At 33.7% G+C, this 16,276-nt stretch overlaps 1 protein-coding gene across 17 annotated transcripts in view; it reads left to right on the top strand.

Annotated features, from left to right (window-relative positions):
• LOC106083694 (multidrug resistance-associated protein 1) overlaps positions 1–15,502 on the top strand; it is a 105,306-nt gene extending 89,804 nt beyond the window's left edge. For 10 of the 17 annotated variants that reach the window (XM_059365796.1, XM_013246879.2, XM_013246874.2 and 7 more), the window contains exons 12-15: positions 7,169–7,386; positions 7,442–7,945; positions 8,459–8,840; positions 10,379–15,502. In XM_059365796.1, the coding sequence (XP_059221779.1) occupies positions 7,169–7,386; positions 7,442–7,945; positions 8,459–8,840; positions 10,379–10,570 (1,296 nt within the window). In that variant the 3' untranslated portion in view covers positions 10,571–15,502. Of the gene's footprint in view, positions 1–2,559; positions 2,781–7,168; positions 7,387–7,441; positions 7,946–8,458; positions 8,841–10,378 lie in introns of all 17 variants that reach the window. The other 7 variants (XM_013246870.2, XM_013246872.2, XM_013246862.2 and 4 more) reach the window with 2 other exon arrangements.
• Positions 15,503–16,276: the final 774 nt, after the last annotated feature.

Genomic DNA, 16,276 nt, shown 5'->3' with positions numbered 1-16,276 from the left:
AATATGGAACAGGTCTGACCATATTTGGATACAGCTGTCATATAGCCCTCCAAATATGGAGCAGGTCTGACCATATTTGGATGCAGCTGCCATATAGCCCTGTTTTCCCATTGAAGACATACCAGTTAAGTCAATATCCGAACTTACTGTTATTCCTGAAAGTTACAGTATTTGGCCCCATCCATGTTTTTATTCTGGACTTTAAACGAATACACAGAAATGACAGAAAGTGATATAATTTTGAGTTATCCCCGGTAATTTTTCAATAATTAACTTGGTATTGATATATTGAACCAACCTACCAAGTGAGTAAGAACCTACCATTTTTGGTAGGATCCTACCAAAAACGGCAGCTCTGATTGCGATGTCTTTTTTCAGTTGATCTTTCCACAAGAGTTTGGGGGATCTGGGAGGCTGGGTTTTATGAACTTTTCTGGTTGGGTGTTGGAGGATATAAATGTACTTCACATAGTATTCATATTCCTACAAATTAAAAATCACGACGCCATGACACTGGGCTCCTAACAAATACGCCCCGAATTGAAAAATAGAATACGCCCAAATTGCTTTATGATGAAATTGACCCAAAAAAATTTAATTTGTGCCCAAATTAGAATTTGGGGTATATTTTCATAATGCAATTTCACCCAAACATCTCTCTGAATTTAGAGAGGTGCCCTCTGACAGTGGGCGCCAAACTGCGTCCCAAATTAAAAATAATAAAGGCTCTAAATCGGGCGATTTTTTGAAAATATTTTAAAATGTTTTTTGAAAAAACCAAAAATCAAAATACATTTTCGAAAAAAAATTTCAAAAATCTCGTGATTTTTAAAAATATTTTTCGATTTTATGCAAATGTTTTTAAATTTTTTGAAAAACCAAAAAAGAGCCGCAAACGTAAAACATGTGGAAATTAAAAATTTTTTATTTATCAAGTTTCATTTTTTCTCTTCTTTTTATATTAAAAAAATACGTTTGGCCCCAAAATGGTGAAATTAGACCTCAAAGTAAAAGGAAAATGTACCCCAATATCATTTACCCCCAATTTAATTGAAAAAGTTCATATTTACTTGAGTAAAACCCATATTGGCCCCAATAGCTGCATGAAAAAGGCCCCAAAAAATGAAATGGACCCCAAAAGTTTTGTTATTGTTCTCTATAATATACCTGCCTGGGTCATATTTTTATTTTGGGTTTGGGGGCAATTTCGTGGGGCCACTTCATACCGCCAATATTAAAGCAAGTATAGGCTGATGAAGTCACATCGAATGACCATTTCGTATGGGAGCTCCATATGTCCCAAAATTAAAAGGAAAATGTACCCCAATATAATTACCCCAAATTTAGTTGGAAATTTCGGATTTACTGGAGTAAAACCCATATTGGTCCCAATAGATGTATGAAAATAGCCCCAAAATGACGAAAATGGGCCCCAACATTTTTGTCATTGTTCTCCATATCCTGTTTCGGTGAAAATTTCATTTTGGGTTTGGAGGCAATTCCGTGGGGCCACATCATACCGCCAATATTAAACCTAGTATGGGTTCATACAGTCAAATCAAAAGACCATTTTATGTGGGAGCTACATATGTCCCCAAATTAAAAGGAAAATGTACCCCAACATAATTTACCACCAATTTAGTTGAAAAATTTCGGATTTACTGGAGTAAAATCCATATTGGCCTCAATAGATGTATGAAAAATGTTCCAAAATTATGAAAATATACCTGTTTGGGTCATATTTTCATTTTGGGTTTGGGGTGCAATTTCGTGGAGCTGCTTCATACCGCCAATATTAAAGCTAGTGTAAACTCATGAAGTCAAATCGAAGGATCATTTTGTATGGGAGCTACATATGTCCAAATCTGTAATCTCTAACGACCTAGAACAACAAGAAGTATCTGTGCAAAATTTCAAGGGGATAGCTTTCGACAGATGTACGCGCGGCTAAAATATGAAAAGTCTTAAAAATTTCTCAACCCAATACATCAATAATGAAGAATTGTCAAAACCTTCATTGGACAGTCCAATTCGTTCATAAGATAACTAATTTTCTACAGACGGTGATGTATGCACGTATACTTTTTTGCGTTTTAAAACAACATTTCAAGGTGTTACAAACGAAATATACTCCCCACTTCCTTATACTGGATGGTTTAGTATATACCGCGTGACTCTATGATGGGCTTATAATAAAGTGAATTCTATCCTTGTAGTATTCTGGTAATAATAGAATTTTAATGCGAAGTATTATTCTTTTAAGAAGATGTGGACATATTTTACAATTTTAGTTAGATTTTTATTACTTAAAAATGTTTTTATCTACTAATAATCACTCTATAAGCAGTTTAAAATACATTAGGTTTGCATGTTTTGGACTGTATTTTTTTCAAATGATTACCTTTAAGACCAATTATTCAAGCATTTGACAAATTACATATAAAACCCTTAATCATGTACTTCCTTTACGTGTCCTTTGTGATCCTAATTGCTTGGTTAGTTTGATACAAGGTACCATTGAGTTAAACCCCATTTCAATTTATGTATATTTTTTTGCAGCTATATTTTCCTATGGTGTTGCTTTAGTTCCCTGGCTTGGTGCCTTGCGAGCAGCTCTTGTCCTTCATTATGACACTTTAATGAATATTTTTCGTCTTCCATTGCAATTTTTCGATACGAATCCAACTGGTCGTATATTGTCAAGATTCTCGAAAGATATGGAAGCTTTAGATACTACATTGCCAAGACTATTCGATGATGGCCTTTGGTGTGCATTTGAGGTATTATATGAGTTTTTATATTTAGTTTTTCCATTGTTTTATGATTCAAACTTTTAACATAAATAATTTTCTGAATATTATCGGGATAGTATTCATGATATCTTTATACAATGTTTGTGCTGCCCGATACCATCTTTGTTAGAAAATCGGACTAAATATGCACCTTTCGATGCCCAAAGAAAAATCTCAAAACCGTGTTGATCAAATTTGGCCCTGTTAGCCCATTTCGAATTAGGAAATAAGTTAAAGTGCGTGGAGTTCCGCCAGGCCAAAGGACTCACCGCTTTTACGATGGTTGCCTTTTATATTTCGAGATTAACACAAAAACAAATATTAGCCATCGAAAATCACTTTATTGTTTTTCAAAATATTCCCAAATAAGATCTATACACCTTTTCATGCGTTTTAACCAATTGTTGAAGCACTTTTGCTCTCTGATTGAGGTATCTCCAAAACATGCATTCTGAACGCATCAATCGCTCCTTCAGCTTCAGGTATCGAAAAAAGTTGACCTCTCATTTTATTTTTTACATACGGTAATAAAAAAAATAACATTCGGTGCCAAGTCAGGACTATACGCCGGATGACTTATCAAATCAATGTTTTGAGTGTTCAAAAATTCAGTCGTTTCGTATTTTTGGAGCATTTCTTTGGACCAATCGATACGAGCCTTTTTTGAGCGATTGACAAATTGTGTCGGATTCAACGCGAACACATTTATTAGACGGTCAAATGTTCATGCAACATTGAATGTATGCTGCTCCCACTAATGCCGATGGTTGTCTCAATCTCACGATAGGTCACATAACGATGCAATATCAGTTGGCGCACAGCATCAATGGTTTTTGGAACAAAAACTGATTTTGGACGACCTTCACGAAATTTGTCTTGAAGTAAACTACGACCTCGGTTGAATTCACTATACCATCATTAAACACTGGTCCTTGATGGGGCTTCATCGCCAAAAATTAAATTAAGTTCATCGATGCACTGTTGTTGAGTTAATCCACATCGAAGGTTGTAAAAAATAATCGCACGAAAATGTTCACGATTTAATTCCATAGCGCTCGTATGGCAAAACGTTCTGAGTACATATAACCTCAAAAATGTCATGCTTTACCATAGAGCTGTCAGTTAACAGATTGCAACACAAGGGCTGTCCATTCCCGAAATATAAAAGGCAACCCTCGTATTTGTACTAAGAAATTAATGAAGAAAGATGTTTTACTTACGAATGGTTACACTAAATGGTGGATGAGGATGGGAGCAGCTCATACCATCGCGGTATAATCGAGGCGACGATAGGAAACCTGGAAGCAAGGGAAGATGTTTCCGATAGGATACTTGCGATGAACCTTGAAGCCGAGTACGAGGTACGAGGTCGAGTGTGAACATCTTTACCGACAGTAAAATTGCCATAAGGGCAATGACAACCAGGACGGTAAGGTCACAAACAGTCTTGCAGAGTAAGGAGGAGATTAACGCCTTCTATGAGGATGGCAAAATCCGCATCGTTTGGGTGCCTGTTCATAACGGAGTAAGGGGAAATGAAAGAGCAGACGATTTGGCGGTGAAGGTTAGAGGACTGCCGTCAATAAACTTGGTTAATTCGAAGCGTTTCGGATCGACGCAGTCCGAGTTAAGGCAGTGGGCGACGAATGCGCATGCAACATTGTGGAACAGCGAAACGGTCGGTAGGAATATGGGGGGTTCCAGATCGTCAGAAGACGAGGCTATTACTGAAAGGAAGTAAGAAGGAGGTCAGTATAGCTATTGGTATCATAACGGGACACATAGGACTACGAGCTCACTTATATAAAATCGGTGCTGCAAGTGATAGCCTGTGTAGGGCATGCGGGGAAGATGATGAGACATTGGAGCATTTCCTTTGTCATTGGTATTGAAAACAATTAAGGATTTTGTAGGAAGCACGGAATTCCTAACTTAAAATTTTCTTTTTAGAGGTTACTTTATAGTTTTTAGAGCGCACAATAAGCCGATTACTGGCTAAGGTGTATGTCCATAGTGGCATGGGGGGGATTATTATCTGCACCCTCTTTTCAACCTAACTTCTATTAATGTTAGGGTAACCCCACCGGTTTATGCTAAGGCCAATCGAAAGAGTGGCTTGTCTGTTTCAAGCTCTGTTTACTACTGCATTCCACCAAGGCAATGATGATTTACTTGCCCTAGAGTAAATACTTTGCATGATTGTTCATCTCTAAATGTTAGGGCAAGGTATGGTCTATGTTGGAGTCAATCGAAAATGTGGGCTAGTCTGTTTCAAAAGATATTTTCTTTACTAACAAAAATAACAAGGCGGATTTAAAAAGGTGGTCTCACGCGAACAGCTGGCCAGGTTTGACGGTATTAAGATGACAGATTTTTGTTTGCATTCTCTTTATTGTTATCTTCTTTCTCGCATATTCTCTGCTCATGTACGCACACGTATACACACAAGCACACAAATTTCTTTGCGCGTGTTGGCAAAACTACGATCAGTTTGATAACAAGATGGCAGATTGCACCATATGATTTGTGGTTGTTGTACAAATGAGACCACCTTTAATTGTTTCGCCATGTAAACATAATGAAAATTTTTTAACACAAGTTCTATATAAAGCGTCAACTTCATTTAGTTATGCACTTAAGAAGATCCAAATATTTTGTTAAATGAAGTGGAAAGGATGTACGCATGAATATTATAATGATGTATTAGATGAACTTGAAGTTAAGTGAAATGGATTGATTTTAAATTGAGGGTATAAAATTTGCAACATTGATTTTAAATTTATAAAAAGTTTAAATAATTTATATCTCTTACAAAAGGCTATTTACAAAAAAAACCTTGTACGTTTAGTGTTTGTAATCCAGAAAATTGTGATATTAGTCTTAAAATATACAAAAGGCAATAAAACTATAACAGCCTATTTGCAGGCTTTATATGTACAGGGTGGCTGATGAAAGCCGCTACCAAAAAAAAATGTAATAACTTTTTTTCTATTTAATAATAATAATTTAATAATTAATTTAATTAATTAATTAATTAATTTAATTAATAATAATTTAATAATTAATTTAATAATTTAATTTAACATGAATAAAAGAAAAATGTATTCCATACACCGAAAAAAAAATGTAGCAATATTCATCATTGTAGCAATATTCATCAGCCACCCTGTATGTATGTTGCCCTTATTTATACATACTAAATGTTTATTACTCTTCCTCACCAAATACTACATTTTGCCAAATTGCTACTTTATTCACTTTTTTCAATAACCAAACACATACATTAATACCCATTACACATTTTCGAAAAAATAACCTAAAGTAAAAATTCTAAAAATACGATATCCCATTGCATCGTAAACTTCGCGTATTTTGATATTTGAATTACTCCATTGACCACACTGTTCTTTCACTAGACATTGCACAAACACACCACTCCAAAAGTACAGTTATTAAATACATACATACATACATACAATCCCACATAGTGAAGAAAAATCAAGTAATGATAAAAAAAGTTATTGTAATTGTTATACTTTTATAAATCATATAAGCATTTAGTTGTTAAGATTAGAAAGGCATTTTTACTCTCCAATTTTGTTTGCTAGGTTGTATAAATTGCAAATCGAATGGATCAAACGTTTTCGAAATAAACTTTCGACGCGCAGAGTGTTAACAACTTAAAAATGTTAAAATATTCAAAAAAATGTCTTTATTCGTTCATTTTGTTAAACTTTTATCTGAAAACAAAAACAAATTTTTAAACAAATTAAAACAATGAAAAATTTGAAGAAAATTTTTTCTAAAAACCAAATTCCAATAAAATCAAGTTCTCTAAGTTTTTACAAAAGTTTCTCTACAGGCAAAATTCCAATAAAATATTCTCTAATACTCTTAAGTTCTCCAAAAAAAAAAACAAAATATTCAGAAAAATGCATGAAATCTCCATGTGAATTGATAGTACGGTCCATATAATTTAATGTTTGAAGATTATTTCATGCAAATGTTAACCGTGACTGCGCCTTAAAAGGTCCATCCATCCGCTTAGTCCAATTTTGGATTACTCTTTCTAACATTTTTCATGTAATTTTTTTTTTTTTGACAGTTGTTCACGTGAATATTCGAATAGAGTACCAACCCTTAAGTCAAAATTTCAATTAAATGTTTCCTATAGACAACATTTCAATAAAGTTTTCTTTAAATAACAAATTTCACAACATTGATTGCCAAAATTTTAAATTTGAGAAACTTAGCAAACAAATTGAAGATATAAAATGTATATTTTTTGGTTTTCTTTCCCCTTTTTATTGCTATATAATTTTACTAACATTTTATTTGTATTTTTTAAATAATTTTTTCTGAACGTGTCAACACAGGTATTGGCTACCATTGTTGTGATTAGTTTATCCACCCCCATATTCTTGGCGGTAATTGTGCCCATTGCATTTTTGTACTATTTCGCACAACGTTTCTATGTGGCCACATCTAGACAGCTTATGCGTTTGGAATCTGTATCGAGATCACCGATTTATTCGCATTTTGGAGAAACTGTCACAGGTGTTTCCACCATACGAGCATATTCGGTACAAGATAGGTAAGTGGTTTGGTTAAACAACATATAATTTGTTAATCATTTCGATTTTCCGTAGATTTATTGATGAATCGGACAATAAAGTGGACAAAAATCAAATTTGCAAATATCCCTCACTTATTGCAAATCGTTGGTTGGCCATTCGCCTGGAAATGGTGGGTAATTTGATTATTTTATTTGCCTCTTTGTTTGCTGTCTTGGGTGGTCAAACCAATCCCGGCTTAGTGGGTCTCTCCATCAGTTATGCCCTGCAAGTAACACAAACTTTGAATTGGTTGGTGCGCATGTCCTCGGATATTGAGACGAATATTGTTGCAGTAGAACGTATAAAGGAATATGGCGAGACTAAACAGGAGGCACCTTGGGTAATCGAAAACAACAAAGTACCCAGAGAATGGCCTGAAAATGGTCAAGTAGTGTTCGATAATTTCAAAGTGCGTTATCGTGAAGGTTTAGATTTGGTGTTGCGTGGCATAAGTTTCAAAATTGCTGGCGGTGAAAAAGTTGGCATTGTTGGTCGCACTGGTGCCGGCAAATCGAGTTTGACATTATCTTTGTTCCGGTAGGTATTTGTGTGTAATAGGTCTGTTCGCGTACTTTTCTGGGAAAGTAAACAGATCATTTGAGTTAAACAGCTGGGGCCAAATTGCCGCATACGTGAGACTAGTAATCTAGTATTCAATGAAAGTTATACCACTTGTATATAAATTTTTATGTCGAAGTTTTTATAAATAATGAACATTCGCTTTCCTAAATTTCAAAAATTCTTGTTCAATTAAAAGAAACATAATTCACAATAATGAGATTTCGAACGATTTAACTCGATCACGTATGCCCCAATTGGACCACTGGTTTTCATTAAACAGCTGTTCGATAATGCAAAATTTTGCTCTCTCTCAATTACAAAACTCTTAAATTTTTACTCGCTTTCACGCACTCTCCCGCTCTCTTCTGCTGACAAATAAAGTACGCGAACGACTTTCAGTTACGATTTGTGCAAATTTGCAGAAATTTTTGAGTATCACATATAGTATTTTAAACGTCTTGTTTTTCTTCTTTCTTTCTTTCTTATCAGTATCATCGAAGCGTCTGGTGGTCGCATTCTCATAGATGGTATCGATATTGCCTCTTTGGGTTTGCACATGTTGCGCTCTCGCCTTACCATTATACCTCAAGATCCTGTACTTTTCTCTGGTTCTCTTCGCATTAATTTGGATCCCTTCGAAGTGAAGAGTGATGATGAAATTTGGAAAGCTTTGGAATTATCTCATTTGAAGGCATTTGTTAAATCATTGCCCTCCGGCTTGAATCATGAGATTACCGAAGGTGGTGAGAATTTGTCTGTAGGTCAACGTCAATTGGTTTGTTTAGCTCGTGCCTTATTGCGTAAAACTAAAGTTTTGGTGTTGGATGAAGCCACAGCAGCTGTGGATCTGGAAACCGATGATTTGATTCAGGTAAGATAAAATGAAATATTGTTGCTTAGTTTCATGTATGATTATGAACTCATTGTACATTGGAGTGTCCCAAAAACCGAAATACGAAATATTACGGTCGGTTAAGGATAACACGTGCCGCCACGGCGTCAAAAAATGGAAGTGATTTTTTTTCCATTGGAGGATTTTAGGCTTTAGAATCTTTAGAATCACAAAGTAAACATTTGAACACAAAGTAAATATTTATTTATCTGGAATCACTACTTTGGTCGTTAATATTGTACCGATTGTCTCAGAATTACTACCTAGTTCGATCTAGCCATGTCCGTCTAGCCACGAATGCGCCTGTCAACAAAGAACAATGAAGAAATTCAGGGAAATACTGGAAACAATGTGTGATGACGTAATATTTGAACCGTTGAGTGGAGCAGACGTGTTGTTATTTCACTTAGCAAGAATTTTCCTGTAACTCGTACTCGTAATAGGTCATTATTTTTGGAAGAAAAATTTAAATCACTCAAGGATAGCTGCGATAGAGGTATCCATTAGGCGGTTGATGATCTGCGTCTGTTTCCAGTGGAGCGACAGATCTAGAGCCCGGAAGTAGGCTTAGAATGGACTCCAAAGACCCAACAGCTGCAGTGGTGGTATCAGGCCGTAGCATGTCGTCAGCTACTGTAACCTCGACTGGTGTAGCAGCTGCTCCTAGCTTTGAGAGCCTGTCTGATTAAGCGGATGTGAACTTTCGCAAGTTATTAGGCTTTTTAAAACGATCTGGATGGTTCAATGGTAGGAACTAGAAGGCATCTTCCTTCTTCTGTTCCTGTGGCATCACAATGGACGAAAACGTCTAAGTGAGTCTGATGGCAGACTGCCACTTTAACCTAACCTAAAATCTTATACAATGGTAACTCTCATGACTACCAACTGACTGTTCTGTTTCATTCGGTTTGTGTATTGTTATTGCTTCTGGTTGCCCAAAAAGTAATTCCGGATTTTTTAAAAGAAAGTAAATGCATTTTTAATAAAACTTAGAATGAACTTTAATCAAATATACTTTTTTACAGTTTTTTTCTAAAGCAAGCTAAAAGTAACAGCTGATAACTGACAGAAGAAAGAATGCAATTACAGAGTCACAAGCTGTGAAAAAATTTGTCAACGCCGACTATATGAAAAATCCGCAATTACTTTTTGGGCAACCCAATATGTATATAAACCGATATCCAGATTTTTACTTTTCACTTTCGTTTGAAATATAGCTGACATTAACGATAGTAGCGATACAATCGATATGTATTATAAGAAATATCGAAAATATCAAATGTTGCGATTATCGATAGTTTGCCAGCTCTATATAAACGGTTAGTGCGACTGGAGACCTAGAACGAATGAACTTCTTGAGCTCATAAAAGCGTATAGTGGACCGTTAAGATTTCTATAGGACCAAAAATATATCCACAAAGTTCGACTAGACGGTTAAGGTTCACCCGTTCTACATGTTTTAAATTACCTATGTTTTTTAAATTTTATAAACTTTTTTTTCCTTTTTTCCATTCTAGAAAACTATTCGTTCAGAATTTAAGGAGTGTACAATTTTGACAATTGCCCATCGGTTGAATACAATCATGGACTCAGACAAAGTTATTGTCCTTGATAAGGGTGAAATATCGGAATTTGATTCACCTAATAATCTTTTGAATAATCCTCAAAGCGCCTTCTACAGCATGGCTAAAGATGCCAATTTAGTGTAAACATGATTATTTTTTTAAATTTTATTTTCTTTTTTCTGTGTTAATTTATTTACATTCTACAATGATGTTGTATGCTAACAGACACCAAACATGATCACTTTCCTTGCAAAACTCAGAGAAAACCACAAACCACCAAATTTTTTTCCCACAAAAAAAAAACAAACACACAAATTGTAATAAATCACTACAAAAGTCCACACTTGCAGAAATTCATTAAAAAATTATCAGCATTTCTTGTATAACATGTTAATTTAATTTTTATTTTTTTGGTGTTGTTTTTGTATACAAATTTTTCTTTTGCCTGATGAGTGATAATTTCAAGTATCATTTTTATGGTTTTGTTTTATGAGAAATGTTTTGATTTATATATTTTTTTCTTTTGACATATTTGGCGTTTTTGTGAATATTTTTGGGGGCTAAAGCCAGTAACATCAAATCTCCAAAATAAAATGTAACTTTTTTAATAATACATTATTTCTTAAAACTGCCCCTTAATCTAAGTAGTACTTAACAAACGTCTAAAGTTCCCTATAAATATTCACATAAGCGTTTTTGCATTTTGTTGGCAATATGATTTTTTTTCTGTATTATATAATTTTTTGTTGTTGTATATACAATTTGTGGTTTCTTTTTTTAACTTTAATGGTTTTCTTCTTTTCTTTTCCATAAAAACTTTATCAAAGTCGTAAACGTTTGACAACACAAACTTCTGAAAGTGAATTATAATCAAAAAACAAAAAAAAACCAATTCAATCAAACTTCTGAGATATACACGAAACGAGTTACTTAAACAAAAAAAATTTTAAAAATAACTTTATATAGCTTAAAATGTTTGTATATACTACCTCAATATCCTTGCCGTCGAAAGGATATAAATGCAACAAGCAATGTGTTAATACTGTAAGCTTATAGGAAACAATCCTGAGAACTTTAATCGATTTTGCTATGGCGAATGAATGGAAATGAGAGTTTCGTTATATAACACATTGCCCAAAACCATTTTATATACATATAAATATATATATATGTTTTTAGTTTTAAGATTTCTATTATGTTTGCTTTGCTTTTGGGAATTGGATAATACTTTTTTTACTACATTAGCTATATGCTAATAGTCTATACTAACAGGATTTTGGTTACCAAAATTATTATAAAACACAATCTAACATCTATCAACTCGAATTAGGATGTACATCTTCAGGTGTATTTATATATATATATATATATTTTTTTTAATTGGTGTTTACAATTTAAAGTTTAGTAAAGTATAAAGTTATTCTTTTCAAAATATTGGCCATACAAATTTCTCTTAATAAAATCAATTTTCATATAAGATGATAGAGTTGCTTAAATCGAAGGATTCAATAGATCATTGCCCTCAATTTTGAATAAAAATTCGTGTTAGCCCATTAACGAAGAATGGATGGATACATCTTGGTTTATATTGTGTGAGTTACACAACAAATGCACGCACTCATCAAACGGAATAAGTTAACCAACTCCCAACTCTGAAAGCCAATATTAAACCACATTATTGACAATTTTTAGAAATTCGTGTGAAGCAAAAGGTGCATGGTGTATAACTCAGCCCACAGAACGCATGTGGGCGCATTTGATTGCTTAAGCACGCATACCGCGCTGCGCGTGGTATGTAACTCCAGTTTAAGGTGTTAAGGTAATAGTATGAAAGGTTTCAAGGCACCAGTTTACAAGCCCCTAAACTTGATCACCCCAGCCTTTTGAAAATTTGTGCGGTTATCTGTCTCTACCCGTTCTCAAGCGGCAGATTTTTTAACTGTTTTCTGTTCGATCCCATGGCGAAATAAAGGTGGTCTCATTTCTACAACAAGCACAATCATATTGTGCAATCAGCCATCGAGCCAATCGTCGTTTTGCCAACACACGCAAACAAATTTGTGTGCGTGTGTATACGTGTGCGTGCATGGGCAGAGAATATGCGAGATAGAAGATAACAGCAAAGAGAATACAAACAAAAATCTGGCATCTTAATACCGTCAAACCTGGCCGGCTGTTAATAGCTATTCGCGAGAAACTACCTTTTTAAATCCTCCTTGTTTCAATCCCAGGCCATTGTGTTGTGTGTAAAAGCACAGTTTTTTGAATCACCCCAAATTTTTGTCTAAATATTTTTTTTTGCAACTCTAACATTCTTTGTAGACTTATATCTATAACAAAACCCCACAACTCACAACAAATCACAGCTTTAGAATTAAAACGTTTACTAGCAGGCCAATATCATGAACGCGCTCATTTCCATTCCAACTTTCGCTAATTTTGTCAAATTTTGATTAAACTTCTCAGGAACTTTAGTAAACATGTACATCGTTGTTTCCTATTCTTAAAAATGTGAACTTTTTTTTGAGTATATATTAGTGCGATTTTTAAACATGAAAATGCAAACTATAGCTGAAATATATACTTATAACCCATAAATTACCTATGTAATATACAAACCAATTATAGCCAGAATTTACTTACGATTATCGATCTACTTAACACTTAAACTTATTATAATTTTTTTTTTCAATTGTTCCCACCCTTTTAAAATATTGTAAACATCAAAATAAAACAAATTATGGCCTAACAGACAATATGTATACACGTGCATATTTTTCTAAATTTTTTTTTTATTTTCATTTTATTATTAAATTACAGAAATTATTTTAATGTGGTCCTTAAGACTACACAGTGCTCGATACAAATCCCAATTTTTTTTTTTTTTCGTTTAAGTAAATCCAAATGCAGTCAAAACTATGTAAGGGGAACACTGTTAAGAAAGAAATGTAAAAAATAGTTTTCTTCAAAACCCATCAAATGGAATAGGTCTTGTCTAGCATATTTTTAATCAAATTCTTAAGAATTTGGTCAATCCCAGAAAGGGTTTTTAAATAAAGCAACTCAGCTGTTTTTCGAGCGATTTGGATCGTTCAAGCATTCATCCTTAAAGAACGTTTACACTGATCATTTAAATCAATTTTAATGGCTCAATCATCTATTTTCCCTTTATAAAATCCGCTGACTTGAACCATTAATACGGATTTAATGAGCAGTGCAATCGGGGTTTTGGCGGATTTGGTTTAGGGCTGTGGATTCTATCGCAATTAAGGTTATGAAGCCGGAGTCGGAGTAAGTTTGTTTCGACTCCGACCAAAAAATCCAACTTAGAGTCGAAACCCAACCAAGTCAAGAGTCAGAGTGGAAACAAATCGCTAGTGGCGAAGACTCGTAGTATGGAGTCAAATTAAAGAGAAACAGCGAGACTGGTGGTAAAGATGTTATTTAATTTGCATAGCTTTTGCATTTTTTAATAAATTCGCAGTATAGGAAAATGCATTTAAACGAAATTGCAATGTTTTCACAAAAAAAAAATTTATTTTTTTTTTTGTAAATTTAACACAAAACACATGCAGTTTTATAAACATGTAATTTTTTTATACAAGGTTACCATATAGTCAGTTAAATTCCCTAAAAATTGTTATCAACGTAACGAATTTTTATGAAAATGTGGCAATGTTTTCAGAGAAAAATGTATTGAGAGCGACGCTGCCAAAATAGAATATAATAATATATTTCCGCTTCATAACGCAACACTCTGACTCTAGCCGTGGCGGATTTTTATTTTTTCCCATATAAAATGTATCTTAACAATTTGACGCTAACTCTGGACTCTTTGATTGGGTTTAGACACTGCCTAAATAGAATATAATATATTTCCGCTTCATAACGCAACAATCTGACTCTAGCCGCGGCGGATTTTCATTTTTTTTCCTTATAAAATGCATCTAAACAACTTGACGCTAACTCTTACTCCCAAAGGTAAGACTATCCAGCTCTGATATGGTTAATTTTTTTTTTGATTGGCTTCACATGGAGCTGGGTATTCTGTTCGAGCGGAATGCTGTCTAGCTACATACAAAAAAACGTTGACTAAAAATAGGCGAAAAAGTAGTACTCTGTAGTCAGGATGCACTAATAAGGTGAGGTCATGGGAACAGCTGTGTTAAATTTTTTTTATTTTTGTTTTGATTTTGCAGTAAATCTGCACTAATAAGGTGGGGTCATGGGAACAGCTATGTACATTTTTTTTTATTTCTGTTTTGATTTTACAGTAAATCTAAATGTCAAAGGCTTGAAAACACAGCTGTAATATTTTTCTAAAATCTTAAAAATATGTTCTATTTGATCCAATATTTCACACATAAGCAACAAAAATAGTGTTATAATGACGAAAAAAAAAATACAAATATAAACCATATTTGTAAAAGATAAGTTTTAAAACAAACTTTATTTGTAAAACCGCTTTGCCATTTCAATTTACGGTATTTGCCACTGAAGGTAGTTTCGTTGGGGGTAGATTTTTGTTGTTGTGCTAATGACGCTACCTCTTCGTAGTACCATGCTCTGTAGTATATAAATTAGTATTATCTAAGAACATGCTGCAAGCAGAATGCTGCTCTCAATGGCGTTTACATTTTCATAATATGCATTATTTCCTTTACCGTGAAGGAAACTATGGCGTAATGCACGTATATAGGGTTTCGGCCGTCTTAGCTTTCTATATGTTTCTTTTTGCGATAAATTTGTTTTTTTTGTCCGAGCTGCTTGCTTTTCGCGAATATTCCGAAAGCAGAATAGAATACAAACTTACAGACATGTGTTTACATGTACGTTCGATGAAATAAGAGTTGCCACATTTGAAAATACATATGAGAATAGTACCACCTTTGCTACACACCCTGCATTACTTAATATAAAAACCTCCCAACACCCCCTTATCCGGTTTTGACTGCATTATATATATTTTTTTTTCTTTCGTTTTTTTTTTTGTTTTCTTACAAGTATTGTGTAATTTATATATTTATTTAATATGCAATAAAAATTGCAGTTGAAAGTATATCAGTTAAATCTAAATATTTTTTTTGGAATCTAAACCAAAACTAAACAAACAACAATTTTTCATTTTATTGTTGAAAAAAAAAAACTACAAAAATAACATAATGCCTTTGTGTTCACTGAACTCTGAATTTATTGTATTTTTTACGATTTTTCATATTTGTCGTATAAAAATTCTAAAAACAAAAAAAGCTGATCCTTACTGTAGTAAAAAAAATGCAATTTAACAATTTTCTAATACAATATTAAAATAAACCCAACAAATGTAGTGTTTATTATTAAATAACAATTTCTATAAGAGATATACCATTTTTGTAATACAAATTTACAAACGAACAAAATAATAAAAAAACAGCTTATAAATTAATTTGAGGTTTTACACCATTTTCATACCCACCATAGGTGGTGTACCGTAAGCAGCTGAGTACAATTTTTTCTCGCGAAGTGCACTATCTGTTAACGAGTTTTGGTTGTGTGTGTGCATTCTAGTTAAGAACCAGAACACACACAAAAAACGAAAAATGGCGCGACATACTCAACTAGCAACACACTCAACTAGCAACACACTCAACATCAGAGTTGCACTAATCACTGATTTTGACAGATAGTGCACTCAATATTTTGTTGTTGGGCAACTGCCATTACCTGTAAATGAATATATCTTGTAACTCCTCGAAATATTGATGTTAGACCCTATAAAGTATATATATTCCAGATTGTCTTAACAATCCGAGTTGATTTGGCGCTAGAAGAGGTTTCACTGATATCCATTCGTCGAAGGCCATTAAGGAA

The sequence above is a fragment of the Stomoxys calcitrans genome, chromosome 3, assembly GCF_963082655.1.
Source record: "Stomoxys calcitrans chromosome 3, idStoCalc2.1, whole genome shotgun sequence".
NCBI classification, from domain to species: Eukaryota; Metazoa; Arthropoda; class Insecta; order Diptera; family Muscidae; genus Stomoxys; species Stomoxys calcitrans.
This window is presented reverse-complemented; position numbering and strand designations above follow the sequence as displayed.